The sequence below is a fragment of the Fukomys damarensis genome, unplaced genomic scaffold, assembly GCF_012274545.1.
Source record: "Fukomys damarensis isolate Sample0158 unplaced genomic scaffold, DMR_v1.0_HiC HiC_scaffold_32, whole genome shotgun sequence".
Classification (NCBI taxonomy): Eukaryota; Metazoa; Chordata; class Mammalia; order Rodentia; family Bathyergidae; genus Fukomys; species Fukomys damarensis.
In genome coordinates, this window is record NW_022900944.1 from 47465313 (window position 1) to 47491047 (window position 25735).

Below are 25735 nucleotides of genomic sequence, written 5' to 3' on the forward strand. Positions count from 1 at the left end.
CCAGCCGCCACCCGCTGTCACTGCACCCCGAGGGCAAGCCCAGCCTGACGTCCTCTGCCATCTGGAACTGCAGGGAGCAGAGCCCCACCTTCGTGGGCCAATGCTTGTCCTCAGCCCCGCCACACCCAGGTCTCTGAGATGCACAGAGATGCCTGGGGCCCCTCTGTTCACGATGTGAATCAATTAGAATCCAGCCCGACATCTGGCACAGAAGAGCACCGAGTGGATGCATGAGAAAGGACTCGGAACCCTAAATAACGAGGAGAGGAAGCCAAATCCCATCACCTAAGCCCTGCAGGCTGCAAGCTCCACAGCTCCCAGCAATGCACCTGGCACAGGTACCTCTGAGCAGGTGCTCCGGAATGTTGTCCGGGCCAGAGGCTGCACAGAGTGGCTACACTCACAGCCCCAGCCCTCACCCACAAGAGAGCCAGCAGGAGTCCCCAGGCTGCCTGGCTGGCAGGGGGCATCACCCGCTCCGCTGCACCCCAGAGTTTCTGCAGCCTTCAGCCCTGAAGAAACAGGTTTTCAAGGTTTGTAAGAAATCTGTAAACCTCTCCCCAACCAGAGGCCATGTGTGTGACTGATACCTTCAGCTGAATCACAAGAACTCAGGAATCACTCGCAGTCAGCACCGAACCTTCATTTCAAAGTAAACTCTAGCAGGTCCAAGAGTGACAGTCCACAGGGAAGTAGCAGCTCCCACAGACAGAATGGGGCTGGGACTCAGTCTACCGGAGACTGAAGGCAAGAAAACGTAGGCAGGGAGGTGTGAAAGCCGGTATTTCCCGCCTCTCTGCAACAGGGATCTGCAAACCTGTGATAGGTTTTACAGGAATGTGACATGTTTTCTTCTTTCTTTGTTTCTTTTCTTACACACAAACTGCCAAGGAACTTCTAAAACAAATTAATCCAAACTTAAGGCCTGGGACACCAGTCGTGTTTGATGTCGGCTTTCTGCTTGTTTGTCTTTGCTCTCTTTAGCTGTGCTTTCCTGAGCAGCGGGTGACATCGTCTCTGAGATCAGGCACAGAGATGTGATGCACGCCGGCTTCAGCCAAAGGCCAAACAGATGTTCCAGCAGCCACATCCCTGCAAAGGCCCAGTGGCCAGGACGGCGATGGCAAACCTTTCAGAGACAGTGCCCCAATTGTAGCCCAAAACCCACTTTTTGTCACAAAGTGTCAATGCTGCAATTAACCCTGAATACTGAGGTTTGAGTTTAGAAAAAAAAACAACTGTTCCCCAAAACCTGGCCTCGCCTCGCATGCAGACACAGGGCTCTGTGCCTGAAGGGGCACGCGCGCCGTGGGCCCATCACACTGCTCCAGGAAGTGCGCGCAGCCCCTCAACCCCCAGTTACAGCATCTTGCTGACTCCGGGACCCATCTGCAGCTCCCCACGCCCCAGGATATCCATTAATTGCCCAATTCCCCCTGGAAGCTCCCTCTGGGTCACAGGGGTGCTCCGGTCTATTGTCTTGCCCGGGCACACATACCAGCTGCAAACCCGCCACGGAGAAAACCACCAGCTGTAATCTCAAGTTTCATCTCAGAGTCCCCTTCCTCTTCGCCCCATCCCAAACCCAGCCGCCCAGGACTCCCTGCCCAGGTGCACCCGATGCCTATCTGCCCCCTCGCCAAACGCCTCCCCGTTGTGTCTCTGGTGAATTCTGCTCCCTGGCCCAAGCTTTGGGAGGGGACTGGAGGGGAGGAAACGGGAGTTGCTCTAAATGAGCCTGAAGAGAACACAAACGGAGAATCCCATGGAGAGCTGGGACAGGGCTGAAAATGCGGATTACCAGAGCGCAGCGGAGACCTGACACCACCCCTTCACAGACGGACAGGGTGGGGGCCCCCAACCCAGTGCACAGAGCTGTCTTGAGGCCAGCACTGTGTTCCCCTGGATGCCACCACGGTGGCAGCAGAACTCCTCTCTCTGCTGCCTGCCACCTGGGCTCTGGAGGTACCAGCGGCCTTGCATGCTATCAGCAGAGAGAGCAATAAGAATGAAGGAGGCGGGGGTGGGGGGCCTGCTCCAACTCTCAGTCTCCCTGAGCACAAAAACTGACCTTTGCCTGGATCCTGCTGAATCCAGGTTTAATACCTTGCTGAGATACTCTGGACAATGAAAGTATCCAATCCGCAGCATTTCGCATACCCCGGGGGGTGCAGCCGTCACCCATGCTTTCATCACCCCAGAGGATCCTGCCCAGGGGCAGCACCTCCCTGTCCTGTCCCCAGCCCCGCGACACTGGACTGTGCAGTCCCTAGGGAAGGAGAGTGCCCACGTGCAGCTGAAGGGGGCGCTGACTCCCAGAGGCATCGTGCAGGCCAGCACCTCAGCATGGGCATCACCTTCAGCTCGGCCGGACCCTCCTGCCCCGCCCGGCCAGGCCAGACAGCATGTGCACAGGGGACGCACAGGGACACAGCAGCATCCTGCAGCTTCCCTCAGCTCCTCCCCCTCTCCACCTGCACATCAGCCTCCTGTAGACGAGGCCTGGAGAGCAGAAGGAAGCAGCCCAAGCAGCCCCAGCACAGGGACTTGTCCCTCGGGAGGGATACACACATCCTCCTGTGGCATCCCGAAGTGGGGATCTTCCAGGGCTGCAGCTCATTCCCCACCGCACACCACAGCCTGGCTCAGCTCATGGTGCAGGAGCAGGTGAGAGGCCTGGCCTTCCACACAGCTGCTGCTCGGGGGACACCAGAGGTGTCCCTGCTCCCAGCTCACACGTGGCTGAGCCCGTCCTGGAGCGGGGCCCCCGAAGCCCACTGCCGAGGCCCATCCACCCACCCCTCTGGCCATGCTGTGCAGTGGACACTGCAGCGATGCCCACTGTAGGCCTGCCTGCCAGAAGGGCTCTTGCAGGGACACGCATCCAGGGATGCACCACCATCCACCAACACCTCCTCAGCCCCCGGGCTGTGGGGGACTCGCCAGGTTTCCCAGCCCGGCCCGGTGACACAGACATGGCCATCCGGGCCAGGCAACCCGCTAGGGGTCAGCACCATGCAGTCTGGCCACTGGGAGGTCACAGTTGAGACAAAGCAGGGTGGCACTGGTGGGAAGCGAAACCTGGGGGCTGTGTGCCCAACACTGCAGGAAAACAGCGACTCTGTGCATGGGTGGGTGTGTTAGAAGACCACGCACCGTAAGCATCACAACCTTCTTTTGGCTGTGTTGTCCCCTACGGGATGGCTTGCCAAGCAATCAAGTCAGCAAAGTTACCAGGCAATGAAACTTCGAATTTTACATTTTAGATGTCTCATGCTCCCACCCAGGGCAAATCCTTCTTAATAAACAGACTCCAGTGGAAAGTTCCTGAAGGAGAGAAAATCTGCCCCCTCCGCCGGATGGATGCCAGGACTCCAACCTCGACAAGGAGTGGAACAGCAGGGACAGAGCTGCTCAGGGACCCCAGTGAAAGCAAGGAGGGGATGGAGAAATCCAAAGAGAGATCAGCAGAGCGAACTGAAACCAGGAAGCAGAGCCTGCTGGAGAGAGGCCCCTTCCCACGTGCGCGCGGGGTTGGTGCAGCTGCAAATGCGTGGGAGAACACCGTGAATGCGCTTCCATTGTGCCTGGGCCTTGCAGGGCGGGAGGGGTCCCCAGGCCAGGCGGGAGGGGTGGCCCGGGAAGGGGCCGTTTGGGATTAAATATTGTCATTCGAGCGGCGCAGCTGATGAAAGCCAGGAAACCCTAAATGTGAGCTCCGACGATCTGCCACTCCAATTTTACACTCTGGACCCCCGAACAAAAGCCGCAGTGTGAGCGCAGGCGACCGCGTGACTGTGAGGGGAGGCCGCAGGTTTTCTTTCACTTTAATGACTTTCTAGCGTCGGGTGTGGAAACCAAAATGTTCTGCAAGGCAAGGGCGCGCTCACTCTGTTCTGCAAGCAGTGAGCCAGGCGAGACTGGGACAGTCACCTTTCCATCGCAGGGGCCCCGCCTTGGGCCCTTGGCAAGTTGCACGGGGACAGGCCCCGTAAATCACGGGGCACAGAAAGCCCAAAGCTCATGTCCGGAGACCCCGTCGCAGGGACTGCGCGTGCAGGAGGGCGCTCAGAGCGGATTAGCTAGACTCCAGTGCCCCTCGGCTCGGATCCCTCGGCTCGGATCCCTCGGCTCGGATCGGCAGCCGCTGGTCACTGCCCATGCTCTGGGAAGGGAGGGCAGGGATATGGCACAGGGGCCTCCGGGCTCAGCCACAGCCTGAGATGCTCTAGCTAGGCCGCTCACCTTGCCACAAGAGAAGGAGCAGGGCCCTGCGAGGAGGCTCAGGGAGGGGCTTGGGCCACACTGCGCCCTCTGTGTCCAGGCCAGGGCCCAAGAGAGCAGCGCTAGGGAGATAGGAGCAACCAGGCCTGCAGGCAGGGGAAACCAAGTCAGGAGGGGCAGGGAAGAGGTACCAACAGCCAGAGGGACAGCTCTCCCCTCTGCATTCTGCATCTGACGCCCGGACAAGCTATCTCCCTGTCCTCTCCAGGGCCCTCCTCCACCTCTGCCTGCGACAGGCTGCACCCCCTGCCTGCATCCTCTCCCACACAGCCCCCAGAGATCCTACTGTCCTCTGCACACCAGCGCCCGGGCAGCACAGACCGCTCTGTCCATGTCCCTGGGGAACCCTGGTCCCGCAAGCCCTACAGGAGCTCTGGGTGTTCACGTGCACACACTGCTGGTGCCCTGGACACAGCAGGGCTCTCTAAATGCTGGCTCCACTAATCCTCACACTCAGAAGGCTGAGACAGGAGGATCACCATCAGTTCAAGGCCAGCCTGAGCTACACAGCAAGACCCTATCTAAAACTTTTTTAAATTTTTTTTGGTACCGGGGATTGAACTCGGGTCCTTGCGCTTGCAAGGCAGGCCACCGAACCGCTGAGCTAAATCCCCCAACTTTTTTTAATTTTTAAAAAATGCTGGCACCACAGAGAACAGAAACGATGTGTCCCTTAGTGTGGGCCCTCAGTGAGGCTGTGTCCCACTGCCACCCGTGACCTGAATGTCCACGTGACACTTAGGTCACAGCACAGGCACAGCCACACTCTCCGAGTCCCCCACAGATCTGACTCCTCTCGCTCTCCTGGGAAGACACTGAGGCAGAGCGGGCTGCACTCACCGACACAGAGCCTGCTGTCCCTGGCCTGGGCTCCAGCCCACCATCCTGCAGATGTCCAGGCAGGGGGAGACGACACCCTCCCTACTCAGGACAGGCCTCACACACAGCAGAGCTGTGTGGAGCCCTGAATTCATTTTCACTCCCTTCATTCCTTCCCCTTCCAGGTCGCAGGTTCAGTCACCCTTATTTCCCCTTGATCTTAAAGCTGCAGTTTGGAAAAACCCCATCCGGGGCCATAAAACATGGGACATTGCCACCTGCTGGCCAGCGGGCATAGGACAGTGGTGCGTCTTCACTGCCTCCTAGCGCTTTGGCCTTCTGCTTCCCCTGGGGACGGGAGGGACACTGGGCCCTGGCTGCTTGGCTGCCCTGGGTGCTCGGCCTCCCGGGCTGCCTGGCCCGCCTTGCTGAGGCACCCAGATGATCAGGATTGTGGGATTTCCAGGGCAGGTGCCCAGGGGCCGAGGAGACGGCCAACACCCCAGAGAGGGCCTGGGGCACCAGAAGCTTCCAAGAGGGGTGATTGGCCAGAGGAGCCCCGACCCTGAGGAGCAGGAAGCCAGGGGGGAAACTGAGGCTGGCACATAGACGCCTCATGGGGCAGACACTGGGTGTCCAGTGTGGGACCAGATCAGAAAAGGAGAGGCCCAGAGCCCACGTCCCACAGAGGGACCGAGCCACACCCATCCACAAATACCCATGCATGTGCCCACTCTGTGTCAGGCTGTGTGTGGGAGGGGACACACGTGAACAGTATGGCAGGAACAGCACCGGTGAGCAGGCAGACAGCACTGACTCAGGACTGGTTAAGTCACGCTGAAGCTCCCGACACTTAGGGTTGGGTGGGCCACATCCCAAAGCAGGGGCCGCTTGGAGCTCATGCATTCCCTGGCTAGTTCCCCCTGTGAACATGAACGAGCCTCTGTGCAGGCCAGGGCTACAATGACACTTTATCCACGTTGCAAGGTAGGAGTTGGAATCTGCACTGTGTCTCAGAGAGCTTAGTGAACTTATCTCAGACCACACAGCTTTTCTCATTAGCAGGCCAGATCTGAGGCAAGGCCTGACCCCACAGCCCCGTGGTGAGCGTGCAACGCTCCTGAGGGCCCCTCGGCCCCTGAGCGCTTCTCTAGCAGCCAACTAGACAGCTTCTGGGACGGACCCAGGGCAGGGCTGGGCCAGAGGAAGAGGGGTCAGGGCTGCAAACAAGAGCCCATGCCTGGGCGGGTGGGGCAGCTGCCACACGGCCTGCTTCCTCCTGGGTTCCCTCCTCTCTGAGCCTCAGTTTCCTTGTCTGTACCTCAGGCAGAAGGCAGAACTGACCCGACACAGAGGGTGGGCGCCCCCGCTCACCCTCACTCTTCGGGATACGCCTCCTTAGAGACAGCCTTGGCCACAACACACCCTCAGATCTGTCCCTTTTGACTCCATGTTTTGGTGTACACGCCTATCTTCCCGGCACTGTGGGAGGCCGAGGCAGGAGGATGGAAAGTTAGCAACTTAGCAGACCCTGTGTCAACACTGTAAAAAGGGTGGAATGTAGCTCAGTGCAAAAGTCCTGGGTTCAATCCTCAGTACTACAATAAATAAAAATAAGTAAGTATCCTATTTACTCGTGAACTTTTTACCCACTAGCTTTACCATCTGCAGATGATTCTTGGCTAAAACAATTATCACTGTACAAATTGCCACAGAGTTTTCTCATAGCTTTCTCTAACTCTGTGAGCTGGCATCTTACATCAGGCCAGATTATCACATGGAGCGGGAAGCTATCTTCCTGCTTTCTCTCACCCTGTGACCTCTTCTCCATGCAGTAGTCAGAACAAACCTTGAAAAAAGGAGGCCAAGGGCCGGGAACGTAGCTCAGGGGTTCTGCTGCCTGCCTCGCAAACACAAGGACCCAAATTCAATCTATGGTACCAAAAACAACAAACAAAAAAAAGGAGACCAAACCATTCACTGAACAACTGCACCCTCTCCTCACATCACCCACAGGTAACTAACTCAAACAGATTAGGCACCAAAAGGTAAGAGCTAAAGCTTTAAATTATTCAACAGAAGGACAAATCTTCATTACCTGCTGTCCAACATGGACCCAAATAAAAATAGCTGTATTGTCTTAGGCTTGATCAAACTTAAACACCATCAAAAGGGGAAGACACAGCCGGAGCATGGGAGGAAGGGTCTGCGGTCACAGAGATCACAGAACACTGAGCATCAGGGGCCCCACCATCAGGACCACTGCAGCACGAGGCAGCCAGGGACACTCAGGGGAAAGGTGCTTCCCTCACCTGCCCCAGGCCTGGGCTCCGTCCCCAGCTCACAGGGGAAAACAAAGAGCGAGAAACGCACCAAACACTGGAGAAGTAAACATTTCCCCAAAGGCCACGAACAAAGGCCCCTGAAAACATGCTCATCACGGGGCACAGGGAAATAGGAATTGTGACCACAGTGAGAAACTGCTTCACGCAGAAAAGCCAGACAAGGGCGAGGGCCACGTGCTGCATAGCCGGTGGGAAAGGGGAGCAGTGCAGCCACTTGGGAACAGTCTGGTGGCCCCTCAAAAGTTATACATACATACAGTGAGTCCCGGCTGAGGAACGATTCCATGCTGGGAGAACGTTCGTAAGTCAGTCCAACACAGTGAGTCTCATACACCTTTGACACAAACACATGTGTATTGCTCTGCGTTCCTAGCCTCCCCTGCACGTCACTGCTGCTTCTGCTCCTGCTTCCGGACACCCGGGGCTCTGCCTGAGCACGGGACTACTGCACACAGACGCACTACGCAGTGAGCTCACAGCAGCATGCTGGGAGAGCCCGGCACTCGCCTAGGTGCTTCCGAGATCTGTTTGCATCTAACAGTGTTTGTAATGCAAGGCCCATTTGTATCTGGGAAACTTCAGGACTTACTGTATAGAGCTGCCATGTGACCCAGCAGTTTCACTGCTAAGGCAGGTATCTGTCCACACACAAACCTGCAGGAGAAATTCCCAGCACAATTATTCGGAACAGCCTACATCTCCACCGGCTGCTGACAAAGGAAACATACAGTCTGTCCACGCCGGGGAGCATCATCCAGCCCCGGGAAGAAGCACCGAGCCACAGCACAGGCATGGACCTTGGCCACAGGTGCTGAAGGACAGAAGCCCACAGTGTCTGGGACGGCAGAGTGGGTGAGCACTCGCCTAGGACCGGGTGGGCTCACAGCAAGGGAGAGCTGTGCTGATGGTAAGGGACTCCTTAGGGGCAATAAGAACGCTCAAAATTAATGTTGTGCTTGTGCCGGTCATACACTGAGCCACTGAGACAGGCAGATCTGTAGCATGCCGAAGGGGCTCAGCAGGAGCTCACCACTGGGAAGGGGAACAACAGGCGACCCCTTGGCTCCAGGACATCTGTGACGGTGCAGCAGAGGCTGGTGGTCTATGCTCTTCGGGTGGGGGATGAAGGGTCTGGACTGTTGTTCTATTTATTTATTCACTTGCTTGTATGAACCAGCAGAACCTGAGGATGTTGCCACTAGTTTGAAGGCACCTAACAAGCATCTCTTGTGTGGCCAGGCTGTGATGAAGAGGACCAGAGAGGTGGCAGGGGTCACTGCATCTGACCCTCACACCAGCCATCTGTCATCCGCCTCATTCCTGGGGAGATCGGGGCTCGGAGAGGCTGACTCCGCTGTGCGGTGCAGGGCAAAGGCTGGTCTGCGTGGCCTCAAAGCTGGAGCTGGGCACTGCACACAGACGCCAGCCCAACTCCGGGGCAGTGAGCCCCACCCCACAAGCAGAGGTCGTTCTCGCCACTGCCCCAGACCCGGGGACCCCACCCCACCGTCCAAGCCAGCTCAGCAGACCAGCAACATGCCGTCCACCTTGAAAGAGCTTTAAAGGCAGAGGCAAGCGTGGAATACCTGGGTGGTCCTGGCAGTGACGGAGCAATAAACACCAGATGTACGCTCACATCTCACACACCTAGCGCAGGGAAACAAACAGCCATCGCCAGCTACGGAGTGTGGCACCGGGCAGGGAGAGCACTGGGGAGCTGGGAAACGAAGCTCGGCAGCAGCGGGGCGGCAGCAGACTTGGGGCCATGGGCATGAAGGGGTCAAAAGAGATCACCTGACCGCAGCACGGGGCGGGGGCAGGAGTGACGACCAGGGCAGGGACGAGTAACTCAGCACACTGAGGACAGCACAAACACTCCGCCGTGGTTTAGACTCCCCAAAGGTTCGGGTGCAGAAGCTCGGATGCCAGGCCGATGCTGTAGGAGGTGAAGCCACGTCCTGAGTCATTGGGGTGCACCCCAAAAGGGGACAGTGGGACCCTGGCCCATCCTTTCTTTCCCTTTGCTTCCTGCCCTGAGAGGTAAGCGGTTTGCTCCACCATGCCCAGCATGCCAGAGGCCAAGCCACGGAGCCAGCTGATCTAACAATGGGACCTTGACAACTACGAGCCACAATAAACCTTTTTACTTCACAAGTTAACTTCCTCAGGGGTTTCACTGTAATCATGTGAAGCTGACTAACACATACACTAACATACGTATAACTAAACCTGTGTTAGCAAACACAGGGCACAAGAACAATTTTAAAGGTATCTGGAGCAAAAATAGCTGAGAATTTTCCAAAACCAGCAAAAAAATTTTGCGAAATCCAAAAAAGATCAGAGAACCCCAAGAAGGATTACTTTTTTAAAAAAGAAAGATATTATACACAAACTCCTGAAAAATAAAGAGGAAAATCTTTAAGGGAGCCAGAGAAATGAAGAAATAAAAGATCAGAATGACAGCAGACTTCTCATCAGAAACTCTGCAACCCAGAGGATAAGGTGCCCTTGTCACCAGCACGAGAAAAAAATTAACTGTCAATACAGAATTTCACTTTTATGAGAAGCAGCTGTTATTTCAGAAAAATAAAATCTGAGATAACTAATCACCAGCAGACCTTGCTACAAGACAGCAAGATTTCTTGGGGAAGAAGAGTAACTTGGCTCTGCTCACCATGAGCTCTCAAGGTTGGTAAAGTGAAAGCGAGCAGAAGAGATTTCTTTAATCACTTCAAAATGCGGAACATCTCGAGGAAATACAGAAGCAAAGGTTGTGGATTTGAGGCACGTGCAACAGTAAACAGTGGCAGTGACGCACAAACACCGGGAGGCGGCCCTGGGGTGGACGATAAAACTCCTACAGGGCGCAAGGCGACACATGAAGGAGGCTACGATAAACTGAAGGTGCAGATGACAAACCCTAGCACAGCAAAAAAAAAAAAATCAAACATAGGAAGACATCTTGTGGGGTTTCTACCACAGGCAGACCAAACTACACAAGAAAACAGCATAAGGTGGGAAGGGAGCTGACTCAGATCTATCCGCCCGAGGCAGAGAACGCCCACCTCACAAGGCTGTAATGCACAGGCTCACAAGGCCAAGCCCAGCATCAGGAGTGCAGCAAGCCCAAGGCGAGTATCTGTTGAGGGAACAAGTGAACCACCTAGTCTCAGCTAGGATTTCCTCCAAGGCAAAGACCCAAAAAGCCTGAAAGTAGATTTCCTACCCAGGGCTTACAAGGAAGCTGGTTTCCTGCCAAATAGCTTTGTGTCTTCAGGTCTGGTCTGCAAAGCAACCGCGAACCTAGTCCCCCTCCTGAGACTCGGTCCCCTCCTGACAGATTTTTAGTGAAACAGGTAGTTGAGTTAGTCATGGTGGTCAGGAAAAACAAACGCACCTAGAAAAGGAGAATGAGAACCACAAACAGCTATTGTTGAGAAAAGCATTTTCCTCTGTCCACCTCTGCAGTGAACATTTACACATCTGGGTCTGAGCTGGGAAGACCCTATGGAGCCGGGCTGGTGAAGGTGACGTGCAACATCCACACCAACTTGACAATGCGTCAGCCACCACACATGCCCCCATCCGCCCTCGACATGTGAACCTCGACGCTGAATCTCGGTGGCTTTACGCCCACACCCAAGGCCAGGGGCAGCTAGCAGAGCCCAGGAGAAGAGGTCTGGCTGTTGGCCGGTGGAATTGTGCAAGTTCTATTTTGCACTGGGAGAGATGTGGCTGCGCGGAATGAAGAGGTGCTTGGGGCAGCGGCGGCGCACTTCACGCCGGCCGGCCGTGGAAGCTGGCATGCCGCGTGTTTGGTGCCCCTACCCCACCGTCCCAGCCCAACACTTCGTTCCACAACTTCTGCACCAGGCTGCACTGAGTGTCTTGCCTTCTGCCAGCTTCTGTGCCGTGGCCTCATGGGAGGCCTGTAGATTCGAGCAGTGAGCACTGCCACTTCTGTCCCAGAAAACAACTTCCTAGGTGCATCTGAATGTGTCCTCCCAAGTCCCCAACAGCGCTGGGCCCCAGGCACCCACAGCGGGACCAGCACCAGCCCCGACTAGAGCCAATCAGGTCCCCTCAAAGGCTCATTCTGTTGGATGACAAACTTGCAGAGTTGACCAAAACTTTAACAACTCACCAAAAATGTGTTTATGTTAGCTCTGTGACACATGTATAGCAACTTACATGAGCAGCTTAGATGAGACAGTTTTAATGGATTTTGGAGATTTCTACCAAGCTTTATGTCTTACTTTTCTCATTGCTGAGATAAAATAACCAACACCTGAATTTAAAGGAGAAAAGGTTTACTTTGGCTCATGGTTTGTAAAGTTCCCAGTCAATACATAGTAGGCTGGCTCCAAGGCAGGGTAGCAGAGGAGAAACAGTCCACAGCAGTGCAGGCAGAAGGCGCAGTGGCAATAGCAAAACAGCAAGCCACACTTTTCTTTTTATCCCATTCTGGCTACAAGCTTTCTGGGTGGGCCTTCCCATTATCCACACCCAGAACTATGCTAAACCAACCAGTGGGCTAATTTAGTACCTCACATTCTTAATCCCAGTATCACACACTGTAATCCAGCCAGATCTGAAAAGACCCACCTATGAGCACATAAGGCTGTGGGGGACACCTAGACACAAACCGTAATATTTTAGGTAACTAATTTTTCTTTTGCCTTCAAAACAGCACTTCTCCAGAAATGGGGGAAAGACTTCCCTTCATGGAATTCTCTTTTTCCCAAAGCAAGCATCTCTGAAGTCAGGACTCAATACAATTCCACTTGAATGCCTTTTCCCGTGTTGGGGATCAAACCCAGGGCTCTGTCCATGCTAGGCAAGTGCGGTACAGTGGTAGAGCCACACCTCCAGTGCTCAGAGTTTTGTTTGTTTCTTTTAACATGAACACATTATCTGGAAAAACCTATCTACTTCTCCTTCTCTGAGAACATGAACGCCACAGTCTGAAGGGCACAGTGTTGAGCTCTCGGGTCTGCTCCATCCCCAGTGAGGATGGGATCCTGAGAGACCAATCTACAGGATGAAGCCCACATTAACTCAGCCTGGCTGTGTGACCTCAGGCTGCACCACTCTCAGCTGCCACACGTAAGGACAGATGAAGGTCAGGTGAGCGGACACCCGTGGAACGACCAGCAGGTAGGACAGAGCAACCAGGAGCTGTTGTTACTGTTGACGCTCAAAAGCTACCAGCCTGATTCTTTCCCTTTACCTGTCATGGAATAGCAAAGCCTTCTGACAGAAGCAAATACCTGACCTGATGGCTGTGACTCGGGGTCCCCTGAGGGCTCCCCCCAAGGCTGTAGGGGCTACAGTTCCTTACCCTGGGCCTCTCCATAGCCACTGCTCTGACAGAGCATCTGGCTTCCTCAAGCAAAGGACCAGACCCAAAATAAAAGGGAGAAAAACGAGAGTGAGCACAGTGAAAGCCTCAGTGCCTCTGATGACTTAATCTTCGAAGTGACTGCGTCATTTCTGCAAACCCTTTAGCTGCACCGACAACCTGGAACAAAGAGGAAGGGCTGCATAAGAGCCCGGATTCAGGAGGTCCTCCACCCCACCTTGGGGGCGGCTGCCAGGAGTTTCTGAGATCAGCTCCCAAGGACAACACCGCAGCGTGAAGCACAGACAGGAAACCCTGTCTCCCTCGGGTGCATCTTCACATGGCTGCCATCACTTAGGACCAAGGGCAGGAGGCAGACCGGGAGGTTTCTCACTGGCTGCAGACAAGGGGCCAACACACGCCTTGACACACACCTAGGGCGTTAACACCTCCTCAGGCGAGGCATTCACCCCAGCACATTAGCAGGCTGGGCCAACAGGCTGCGCAAAAACTCAGCAGAGAATCAAAGGCCAGAGGTCAGTCTGGCAAGTCGTTTTGGATGGTCTTAAATTTTATTTAAAAAGGAAGAATGTGGGGTCACTCAAACAGGGGCTTTGTGTACCTGACCTGGTCATAATCAGCTTCTCTCCCACTCAGGAGGTCAGAAACAGGAGGGACGCTTGACCCCTGTTTCAGAAGAGTGAGAGGAAACATAACTGCTTTAATAGAAAAACAAAAGATGAAGTGATAATCTTTTTGTTTTCAATCTTTCCTGTTTCCAGAGGTAGAGAGTTACAGTCTCTGGCTTCTTCTCCAGCAAGCCTTGGACCCCGGGGCCTTCCAAACCCCAAGGAATCTGAAAAGAAGTCACAGGGACTCAAGCAGCACAAGAAAGATCCAGGGTTCTGGGATTTCCTGGCTCCTGCACCCACAGTGTGCCTCAAAGCCCCTCTGGTGACACAGACAGGCAGAAACCAGATAGGTGCGCAACAGGTAAGAGAAGAAGCCAGTCACGGAATGAGGTTCACCTCAGTGCCATGGGCAACCAGGGCGGTGCACAGAAGCGCGGGGAGTGGACATGAACACCACGGGTGGACATACGAACTGATGGTGATAGATATGTACACCAGTAGGGGGCAGACCGATAAAGGGGGGGGGGTGGATGAATAGATGACAGCTGGTTGGTGGACTGGTGAGATCAGGACATGAAGGGACAGGATGATTGCTCTGGTTGTGACAACCCAAATCCTTCCTCTAGGGGAAGAACTAGAAATTTCCACAGGTTTGCCTTCAGCACTTTGATGAACATTTCCTGGTAGAACAATGTTGGGCTGGGCCGGGCTTGGTGGCTCCTGCTTGTAATCCCAGCACTCGGGAGGCTGAGGCAGGAGGATCGCTATGAGTTTGAGACCAGCCTGGACTACACAGTGAGTTCCAGGTCAGTCTCAACTATATAGTGAGACCCTGTCTCAAAAAGCAAAAAAATAATAATAATAATAATGTTGGGCTGTGAAATGCCTCTTCTATTTCTAAGGAAAACAGCACTTCTTTTTTCTTTCTTCCAAGTGATGCCAAACATTTCACATGGCCCAAAACAGACCTCGCACCTAAAGGTCAGGAGCTGGGAACTTCTCCAAACACATGCAGTCATTAAAGTCTCCCTGAAATTAATGCTACCACCTTTTTGTGCCCATGAATAAAGCACTAAACAAATACTGAGCAGAGAGCTCGTTACTCGAGGTTGTTAACCAGCTGGGGAAGACTGCGGCTACACTGGAAGCCAATTAAGAGGTCTCACACTGCTGTCAGCAGCCCAGGCGGACTGGCACGTGCGTGATCTCAGACTAGGCACCCAATAAAACACATCAGCGGGGTCAGGTTAGCAGGCCCTGCGAGGGCCCCATCCCTGTGTCCTAGGCCACATGCGATGTGACCCCAACACTCAGAATCCAACACCCGCTGAGCACAGGCAGATTCACCTGCACAGGGAGGAACACCAGCCTTTAAGCTCTGTGTTTATTTAGCAAATGCCTCCTTGGGGCTGATTAATTCTCTTCACCACAGCAGCACTGTGGGGAGGAGCTATTTTTATCCCCACTCCACAGAAGAGGAAACTGAAGGGCCAAGGATTTAGCTCAGTGGTTTCAGCGCCTGCCTCGAAAGCGCAAGGTCCTGAGTTCGACCCCTGGTACCAAAAAAAAAAAAAAAAAAAAAAAAAAAAAAAAAAAAAAAAAAAAAAAAAAAAGAGGAAACTGAGGCGCAGAGACAGAACACAGTGAACAGCAGAGCGACAACTTGAACCAGACCATTCCACTCAGCATGCACATCTGAAGAGATCTCAGACAGAGCCAACCCACCACACCCCAATACTGTGCCCAAGTCCTGTCTAGTCCTCCCAAGACCATGCAACACAGAGGTGTGTGCAGCCATCCCACCACCCAAGAAGCTGGAGTCAGCAGCTTAGGAAACGTGCTCAGGATTTGAACCCAAGTCTCGTGAACCACTGGGCCATAAAGCATCTGACCCTGCCAGGGCAGGTCTAGGAGAACCGCCATTAGCCACCTGTGGCCACTCTGGAACACTACCCGTGCTACAAACTGAGTTAAATAAAATATATTATTAAAATTAATCTGGCTTGTTCCTTCTGAATGTTTTCAATTACTGCGAGGCTCAATTGCAAGAGCAGAGTCAAAGACAAGTGCCAGGGTGGACATGCCCAGCAAAGGACTGTCTGTGTCCCCATGCACCCTGGCTCACTGCTCTCTGAGACCCTGGGACCTGGGGAGAGGACTCAGGATCGCCAGGGGGCCCTGGGCAGGCCCAGCCGCTGCTCTAAGAACCCTTCCCAGATCTCCAACAGGCCACATTCACCTCACAGCCATGGGCAAAGGGCGGGCCCTGGGTGCCAGGCACAAGCACTCAGGCTGTATTTGTCTGGGTGCCAGGGGACCCGCAGCAAGACCAGAGGCTGGAGGGGTTGAGGGATGCCTCAGCATGTAATCCCTGAAGGGCAGAAACAGACCAGGAGACCAGCCTGGGGGTAGATGGGAGAGAGGCCGCCATTACCGAGCACTCTGCCCATGGCACCTGGGCCAGGTGCCCGACTTGCATTACCTTACTGACTGCTCCCCACAGGGACACCCTAGTGCCCAAGTAGGAGCAGGCAGGGGAGGGCCCAGTGCATGGCCTCAGAACCTGCTGCGATGCTGTGACACACTCACATGTAGGCATCACCAGACTACTGGCCCAGTGACCAGGGTCCGCTCTTCTGACCGTGGGAGACATCTCCTGAGTGCCGCCTGCTCCCTGACTGACTGGCGTGGGCAACTCCTTGCAGTAGAAAATGTTGTGCACTGCGCCCTGCTCAGGGACCGGAGCGCCCCCACTCCCTGAGAGCCCTGGCTTCTCATTCCCCACCCTCACTCCCACACTGGGACGGCTGGCCTGGAGGCTGAGGTGGCCGGGTAGGGACTCAGCTCGTGCTCATCCTGATGGCCTCCATCGGAAGTGCGTCCCCCCAGCCGGCCCGCAGCACCCCAATGCCAGCAGCTCGCTCAGCGCACCCTGGATCTTTCCTGCATCCCCGGCTCAGGAAGCAGTGACTCCCAGGGTCTCTTGCACTAGCCAGCCATCAGCACATGCTCCTGATCGACCCTCAGAGTCCCGGGGCCTCAGCTCCTCCCACCTCCCAAGCAGCCACCACCACTGCACCTGGGCCAGGCCAGAACCTCTTCCATGAGAGGCGTCAGAAGTGGGGACCCAAGGCCTTCCCGACCTGCAGGGCTCACGAGCGCTCCTCTCACGGCCTCCATTCCTCAGTCTGGCCTCACGGCAGCCACACAGGTCCACACCTGCCTCCCCTCGGCCTGACCCTGCCTGGCGCTCCCTCCCCTGCACGCCAACCAGCTCCCGCTCCCTCCATTCCGACCCCTCCCCAGGTTCCTCTTGAACTCATCCTGTCCCCCATGACTGCACACCTCACTGCCCCAGGCAGCAGAGGCTCACGGAGCCACCTTCTCCCTGCTGGGACACAATGCGCGACACCGACTTACCAGAGGAGAGGTGTATGCTGCTCTTCTGGCAGCCCATGGTCGGCAGGCTCCGAGGCAGAACGGCAGGGCAGAGGGGCCTGAGGGAGGACAGCCACTCAAGGCACGGTGAACCGGAAGTAGAGCTTCAGGGAAGGTGCTGGAAGGTAGATACACACTTCCGGGTCACGCCCACAGAGACCCACCCCTTCCGATCGCCGCTTCCTCTCAGCAACCCGCTATTACCCCTAATCCAATGGCCTTCCACGGATATAAACTGCGACACCACACACCGTCTCTCAGGGTTCTGCAGAGCCAGGCCTGCAGGGGAGGACAGCAGGGCCCACAGGGGGCACCTCTCAGGCCCCAGTTACGTTGGCTGATAAAACCCGAGGCCCAGGAGGGTTGGCCATGGCCTGCCCAGCTCACAGAAGCCAATGACAGGCAGGCCCACTGCTCCTGAGTAACAGTTGTTACACTGAGTAACAGCTGCTCTTGTTGGCTTCCACATTTCACCCACGCCATGGTGAGGACCTCAGCGCCACCTCCAGCCCAGGACAGAAAGGCACTTGGAGTGTGCTGGACTCCCAGGGCCTCCTCCTGCTCCAGGTAGGCAACCAGGGAGGAAGAAGTAGAGCCTGGGGCTGGGGATGTCATGGCAGGAGCCAGGGGCGAGCTGCTCACAGCCCAGTCATGCAGACTGAGACGACATCGCAGTGGCCTCTGTACTTTGGCTGACAAAGAGCCAGAGAGGGGCAGAGGCCGGGAGGCAGATGAGCCAGCACTTGGGCAGCTGACTCACTCCACGCCTGGTGCCCTGCATGTGTGCACCTTCCTTTTTACACACACAGACCACACAGACCCCACACACCCCAGAGGCTGCCAGGACCAGCAATCCAACTAGAAAAGATGGGCAAAAACTTTGTTCCCGAAAACTTCCTGCAGGAGAGGGAAACAGAGTTGCAGGATAGACCCCTGCTCCCGCAGCCCCGTGTGACCCAGTGTGGCCTTGGAACCCCATGTGGGCCCCTGTGGTGCTGCCAAGCCACGGGAGGCCTGTTCTGGCCATCAAAGCTGCAAGACAATAACCTCAGGGTTGCTCTGGGAAGTAAACCAGGTCCTGGGATGGGCGTTCATAATTCAGAATCTCTCACAGCCTATTTCACAGCCTTCAGTGAGATAATGGAGCAGCACCATTTAGACACTTTGAGCCTCTGGGTGGAGCTGGGCCTCCAGGGCCACCATCCGGTCACAGCATTTGAAATGTGGATGTCTGGCCTGATACCTGGGTGCAGCGCCTACCCAGGAAGTGGCTCTGCAGAACACTGCCCCCAAGGCTGTAGGCCAAGCTGCTAGATGAGCTACAGGAGCAGGCACAGTGAAGAGAGCCCGTGTGCTGGGGAAACATTTTTTAAATCTTTGCCCTTTTTAAAAGGTCGGACTCACATCTGTTGGGTGAGTAAACTGGAACCTGGAGAGCAGCAGGAGGGGTGGTGGGGCTGGACTGGCACAGCTCCATGGGGGAAGGTGCGGGGTGCTGATGCTTCATGGGCGGCCCTCCCTCACCTGGCACCCGAGCCCAGAGCCCCTGCCCAAAGCTGCGCTGGGGGAATGCAGTAGCTCTGGGAGTTGGCCAGGATGCCCTTGGACATGGGGCTGGAGAGCTGGGAAGTCCAGGATCCCCCCCACCAGCGCGGGAAGTCTGGAAAGGACATGCTTGCATTCAGGGACATTCTGAGACAACAGAATTCTCCCAGCTGTGGACACCAGGTGTGGCCTCCTCTCCCCATGCCAGCTCCAGGTCCACCTGGTTTGTTATTTTAACACGAAAACGGTGCCCCCATCCCTGTGGCAGTTTCCCATGCTCTGATGGGCTCTCTGAGAGGAAACAGTGGGATACCCACACCACCCCATGCACAGCACACGAGTTGCTGGCAGCGATAAAGACCCACGATGCCCACACGCAAGGCCAGCACCAGCTGATCACATAGCTGGCCCGGGTCTCTAGCCCACCCCCAGCCCTGGAACTGAGCTGCCACCTTGGGACAACGCAGGTCAGCTAAGAGTCCTGGGAAGAAGACAGGGGCTGCAGCAGGCAGGTCCGGGGCAGGCCACATGGGCTCCCACATGCCCGCCCCGTCCCTCAGGACATAGACTGACCCCCAAGGCCACAGGTGCCGCTGGGCCCCCAGCCGCGCTCAGGCAGAGTAGGACTCCGGAAGTCACGCCCTCCATCGCCACAAGGTCTGCCAGGTGAGTTCATCAGGAGCCCGTGAGCCACATCAGGATGGGCTGCCAGACGCAGGGTGTGACTTGAGCCACCATCAGCAGCAAAGCTCTTGACAGTGCTTCTTGAACTGGGGCTGCAGAGGCCACGTTAGGGCGTCTGGGACCCGAGGTCCTGGATTTGAATCCCAGCCCTGCCAGTTACCAGCTGTTCGAGCAGGGCAAGTGGCTGAACCTCTCTGGGCAAAGCCTCCCTCCAGGGCTGCCCGGGTGCAACGGGTGTGATGTAGAGCAGCTTGGGGGCACAGCCAGCCTCCCGTTTGCACCCAGCTCTGCTTCTGAGGAGCTATGGCCGGAAACAAGCACCAGAGTTCTCTGTGGCTTCCCCCACCCCCCACCTTCTCTTTTGCCCTGTGGTCCTGAACATTGAACCCAGGGCCTTCACAATGAGCTGTATCCCCAGCCCTTTTATTTACTGAGACACTAAGTCTCACTAAGTCTCTACATTGCCCAGGCCAGGCTAGAACTTGTGATCCTCCTGTCTCAGCCCAGGTTCCTGTCTTTAAAGCAGGGCCAGGCAAACAGCTCCCACCTGGGCTGTGTCGAGATCGCCCAGTGTCTGACTGTCCCGGCCTCCCAGTGAAGTGCAGCCCCGGGCTCGGCTCTGCCTCACCACTTCAGAGCCTTCCAGAAGGGTCACGTAAGTGCTCGTGCCATCGGCTCTGGGGCAGGCTTCTCGGGGAGTGTGGTCTGCAGGGAAACAACCTCCAGAAGACGTCGAGTCCTAACCTCTGAAGGCTGTGGGAAGGGTCACTGAGGTCTGCAGGGAAAGAAACTCCTGTGGCTTACAGGGACCTGCTGGTTGCAGTGGTGTCCTCTAGTGTGTTTCTCAGAGCCTGTCCACCTGCTGCGGCCAGAAGCCAGTGGTACATGTGGAGTCGCTGAGCGACTCTCCACTCGCCTGCTGACTTCACATGCAGGCTGCTCTGTCCCTTGGCTGTCAAGTGCTTTGCTGCCTTCCACTGTGCAGCAGCTACCACTGACCTCTCTGAGCCCATGTCTGGCACCGGTGAGAGTGCACAGCTGCCCGTCCAGCACCGCAGGCAGGCTGGGGCAGGTGGCCCTGCCATTCCCAGGACAAGCCAGCCAATCCCCAGAAGGAAAGCCAGTCACCCCACACCCAGGAGCTCCAGCTGTGGCTCCTTCCAGGGCCAAGAGAAGCCCATCAGATATGGGAACCTCGTCCAACAAGAAGGGACCTGTGGAGGCCCACAGAAAGCACAGGGGCGGGGCTCTCCCTGGAGGGGGCTCCTCTTGTGAGGTGCTTGGCAGTCGTTCTGGGAGTCAGAGTCTGAGGAGCTCCTCCTGCTCCAAAACACCAGGCATTTTGACCACAGTCAGCCGGGAGTGTGGTGCATGGCTGTAATTCCAACACTCTGGGAGGCTGAGGCAGGAGGATCACAAGTACAAATCCCGCCTGGGCAACTCAACAAGACCCTATCTCAAAAACATGAAAGGGCAGGGGATGTAGCTCAGTGTGAAGGCTCTGGCACTGAAGGCTCATCCCTAGCACTACAAAAATAAATCAATAAATAAGCGAAAAATCACTGCTAGCCCCACAGCCCACCCCTCAGGTCTGCACTGGGGAATTGCGTCATTCTCCCCTCCACTACCCATCCCCGCCACCAGGAGGCCTGCTCTCGACTCTGTCCCCTGTACCCCAACCTTGCACACTCCCCACAGGCCTGAGAGGCTGCTATCCTGCACCCCATTGGTCCCTTGAAGGGCGGGAGCTGCACACACAGGCACGTGGAGACCGTGCCACAGTCCACAGGGCTCCATCCACAGCTCCTCCCGTAGCAGGTCCAGGCTGGGTGGGTCATGGTGCGTGAAGGCTTGACAGCCAGGTCCCCAGACCGGGGTGCTGCCAGGGAAAGGCCCGCAGGAGTGCCCTCACCTCTCTGCCTCGACCCCAGGTGCTCACGAGGTCCTAACAGTTGAGCGGCATCTCCGGAGGCAGCGCAGCACCTCTGCCTCTGGTGGCTTTCTCTCCTGAGTCCGGAACTGGCTTTGCCAGGAAGAGACCCAGCCATCCTTCTCTGCCCTCTCTGCCCTCGCCCTGAGGACGGAGCACCTGCATCCCTTCCCCGGAGTCTGGACTCTGGAGTGGCTTGGCCCCTGGCCCATGGCAGAAGGGATGCAGGTGAGCTTCGGCGCCCAGGCCAGGAGCCTGCCTCTGCCCGTTTGCTGGGGCACTCACAGCCGTGCCCAGGGACACCCGGCCCTTGGGAAGTCCAGAGCGCAGAGCAGGCCTGGCCTGACAGCTGTTCAGCTTCACTGTCTTGACAGCATCATCTGCAATGCCCAGGCTGGTGCCCACCGTGCCCAAAACACATCACACGTTCTCAACACCCCACTGGCAGCGCTGAGGGGTCTGGACACCACAGGGGCCTGTCCAGCAGGGCATGGAGCCCTTTCCTTCCCTGCTGGCCACCGATGACCCTCACCTCCGGACCTGGCCTGAGGCCTAGCACAAGAGTGGCACATGTAAAGCCTGTGCTCTAGACCACAAGGCCTGGGTTCAAATGCTGCATCCGCTGTATGTGAGCCCCATGACCCTGGGCAAGCTCCTTAACCTCCCAAGCCTCAGTTTCCTCCAGCGGCCATGTACAGCTTTCCATGATCACAGAGGAATCGGGGACAAGACTGGGCTCCGTGGTTCCTGCCCACCAAATGGTGAGGATGACGGGGGAGGAGCTGGGTGCTGGGTGCTGGGTGCTGGGTGGGTAAGAAGGTCACAATTCTCTGCAGTCCTTGAGTCGTCGGTGTGTGGGAGGACAGGAGCGTCCCAGTCACACCCACTGCACAGAAGACTTTCTGACAGCGCCCTCTTGCGGTGCCCAATGCCAAGCTTCCAGGGACACCTGTGCCCAGGGCCAGCACAGGAGGCCCAGCAGACTGCGGGGCCTTCACCACTGCATCACCCGGAACACGGCCCGGAGCCGCTCCCCGAACAGCGAGTCAGGCTCAGGATGACGAGCCACACACTCCAAGTCCTTACAGCCACTGTGGCCCAGGGCAGCTTTTGCTGATGGCAAATGCACACTGCACACGGCCACAGGGGGTGACGCAGGCACGCAGAGAACAGCGGAGGGACAGGAGCCAGCCACACAGGGCCGAGCACCACGGTCCTGCCCCATGTGGGGTCCACAGCGCAGGTTACACAGAGAGAAGGATGCAAGCCGTATGCGGTCTCTGTGGGGCTATGGACGTGCTGGGGACAGACAGCGGTGATGGCTGCTCCACATGGTAAACACTCTAAGAACACTTAGTCCTGCACTGTAAATGGGGTAGATTTTACGATATGTGAACGCTAAGTGCATTTTAAAACTTCAACTGACAATTTTATGCCACCTAAAGTGAGCCCCTTGGCTGGCCATGGTGGCACCCACCTGTGATCCCAGCACTCAGAAGCCTGAGGCAGGAAGATTGCCAGGAATTTGAGGCCAGCCTAGGCTACACAATGAGTTCAAAACCTACCCATAGCGAGACCATGTCTCAAAAACAAACAAAAAGTGAGACCTGCCTGAAATGTGCTAAAACGACCCCGGCCCTCACCTAGTGACCTGCTATCCTCGGCAGAGGAAAAGGACACACAGAGACAGTGCCCCTCCTCCCCCAGGGCCACAGGAACCCCTCCCAACCAAAGGAAAATCACAGGTTATCATAAGAAGTGGCCAGTTTGCAGGTTCACTGTGTCACTGAGTACAGGGAGAAGGCGTGTACACACACACCATATCATGAACCACAGGAGAGGAGAGCCTAGGAAACACACCTGTCACACCACCTAACCCCAGCGGACAGAGGGTTACACAGACAGGTAAAGCTTGTCCGGGGGTCTGCAGCTTCTCCGGGTCACCAGGGAAAGACTGTGGGCGACAGGGATGCGACGTGGGAGCAGAGGAGGCACAGCCGTGTCACCGGCACGGTCTTCATTCTGCAGGTGTCTCAGATGAGAGGAGGCTCCCACCCCACCAGGAAGTTCGTGAGACCACTTTCCTAAGGAGGGCACGATGGAAGACGCATGCACGCTGAGTCGCCTGGCACACCTTAACACTCTGCTGCCCCCCAAATTTAAAGACCCCATCCAAAACTGGGCTTCTGAAGTGAACAGACACTTCTCAGACAAAGAAGCAAAAATAGCAAGTAAAGCCTGGTGTGGTGGCGTACGCCTGTACTCCCAGCACTTGGGAGGCTGAGGCAGGAGGATCGCTGAGTTTGAGACCAGCCTGGGCTACATAGTGAGTTCCAGGTCAGTCTCAACTACACAGTGAGACCCTGTCTCAAAAAACAAAAGAACGAACAAAAAAAATAGCAAGTAAACATACGAAAAAATGCTCAACATCACAGGTCATTCGAGAGATGCAAACTGAGACAACACTAAGATTCCATCTTGCCCCAGAAAGAAGCGCTGCTATGAATCAGTCAACAAATACGAATGCTGGCAGGGCTGTGGGGAGGAAGGAGCCCTGCTGCACTGTTGGTAGGACTGCAGACTGGCGCAACCCCTGTGGCAATCAGTGTGGAGACTCCTCAAAGAACTAGGATTAGAGGTCCCATCTGACCCAGCTATTCCCCTGCTGGGTATCTTCCCAAAAGAATTAAAAGAATCACACCATAATGATATATGTGCACCCATGTTCATAGCAGCACAGTCTAAAAACAGCCTAAATGGCCATCAACTGGTGACTGGATAAAGAAGATTTGGTTTTTTAATAAATGGAGTACTACTCAGTCATAAAGAATGGCTAGACATTTATAGGTGAATGGATGAACACTGAGGTAATACTCTTCAGTGAAATAAATAGGACACACGTGTAGTCTCTCCAGTGTGAGAAACTGAAAGTGTAAATGAGGACCAAAATGTATAATAGATAATGTGACATAGGAAGAAAAGGTCCAAAAGGGAAGAGGGGGGAGCGAGAGAAAAAATATGAGAAAAGAAGTAAAAAAACGGAAACAAAACTTTTTGTAAATAGGGAGGGGTGGAAGGGAAGGAAGATGGGGGAAAAAACAAGAATCAAGATATGACATGCCCAGGTACAGATCTCCCACGATGAATGTGATCATAACGCACACCTAAAATGTGCCAATAATCTTAAAGGGAAAAATAAATAAAACTTTGCTGCCTCAAAGACAAGGTCTCAGATGAACACGCCAGCCCCGAGGCGGCCTCCGAAGGTGTGGCTGCTCAGAGGGCCAGCACAGTCTCAGTGCCAAGGGCCTGCAGGTCTCCCCTCGGGGCAGCTGGCCACTCTGTGACTGGGCCCCGGAAAGCCCCGGGCTGGAGGAGGGCTGGGCCTGGATCCCAGCAGCCCTGCCCTGGAACTCAGCTGGGGGGCTGTCAGAGCAAGTCATGGTCCCTGCCGGGCGCGCCCTGGGCCACCCGTGCAGGCCCTGGAGAAGTAGAGAGAGAGACCAGAGAGAGAGAGGACCAGGTGACGGACGAGTGGGGAGCAAGAGTGGGAGAAGGGAGAGGAAAAGGAGCAGACAGACAGGAGGGCAGAGGAGATGGCAGCAGCACAGGGGAGAACAGCACCCAGGCTTCCTGGCAGCCACCAAGAACCCCACTGCCTCCAGCCTCATGCTGGCCTTGGCACTGAGCAGCGCCACAGCTGCCAGAACCCTCTCTGGCTCCGCAGCAGGGAACACCGGGTACCCTTCATCTTCGCACCCTTCCCTGTTCAGCCCTTGCTGTCCTCTGAGCCTCCTTACCTTCTTCTATGATCTCAGCCCCCGGGGTAACCAGTAGGGCATCACAGCCTGGCCACTGGGCATCGGGAACAGGCCCCCAAAGCAGTGGCACAGGCAGAGGCAGGCCTTGCTGGGCGTGGAGATGTGAGGCTGGACCATCTGCAGGGTCTACCAGGAGAGGGGAAGAGAAGGTTCAAAGGGAGTGGGGCCTGGCTGGAAGTCCCAATGGAGGGGGAGCAACAGGACACCCCAGGGCTCCTCTCTGCTCCCCTGCCATGGGCACAGCCAGCCACCCAGCTAGCATGATGTCCCAGAGGTGGGCCACACAGACCTCTGTGGTCCACCTGCCCAGCATTGGCAGGGACAGCCCCAGGCCCCAGGCAGGCCGCGTGGGGAGAGCAGGCTCTGTCCTGAGCCGAGGCGCGCCCTCCAGCAGCCTCTCTGTGCCTCCTGTGCCTGGCTGTGAAGAGGGCTCTGTTGGCATCTGACAAAATGTACCAGTCCTGAGACAGACACAGCCTTTGGTCCGGCAGCCCCGCCCTGGGGACACAACCCACGCTCTGCATCTGCACTGAGGACGTGTGCACCTCTGTCAGCAGTGACCGAGCAGCCCGGACACCCGCAAAGGACAAGAAACAACTTCCCTCCATCTCTGTACCCTTCCATTGAGGCCCTGCCTGGGCTTTTACTGTGGCCCGATAAGGACAGCCTGGCCAGTCCCTGCCCTGCCTCCAGCACTCTTTGGGCCACTCTGCCAGTGGCTGCTGTGCTAGGAGCAAACAGGATGCTGCCCTGCCCGCAGGCCCTGGCCCAGCGTGCCCAGCAGGAGAATGCACAGGCTGCTGGGCTGGAAAGGGCAGGAGGCTGCACACGCCTGCCTGAGACACCAGGACATGGGCACCAGAGCTGATAGCACTGGCGACAGGCTGTGGCTGCCC

General features: G+C 56.1%; 1 protein-coding gene across 1 annotated transcript in view; it reads right to left on the reverse strand.

Moving 5' to 3' along the window:
- Positions 1-25735, reverse strand: part of LOC104864579 — a 131451-nt gene that overhangs the window by 100082 nt on the left and 5634 nt on the right. The window contains exon 3 of the mRNA XM_019207947.2: positions 16842-16977. Coding sequence (XP_019063492.1) covers positions 16842-16878 — 37 coding nt within the window. The 5' untranslated portion in view covers positions 16879-16977. The remainder of the gene's footprint in view (positions 1-16841; positions 16978-25735) is intronic.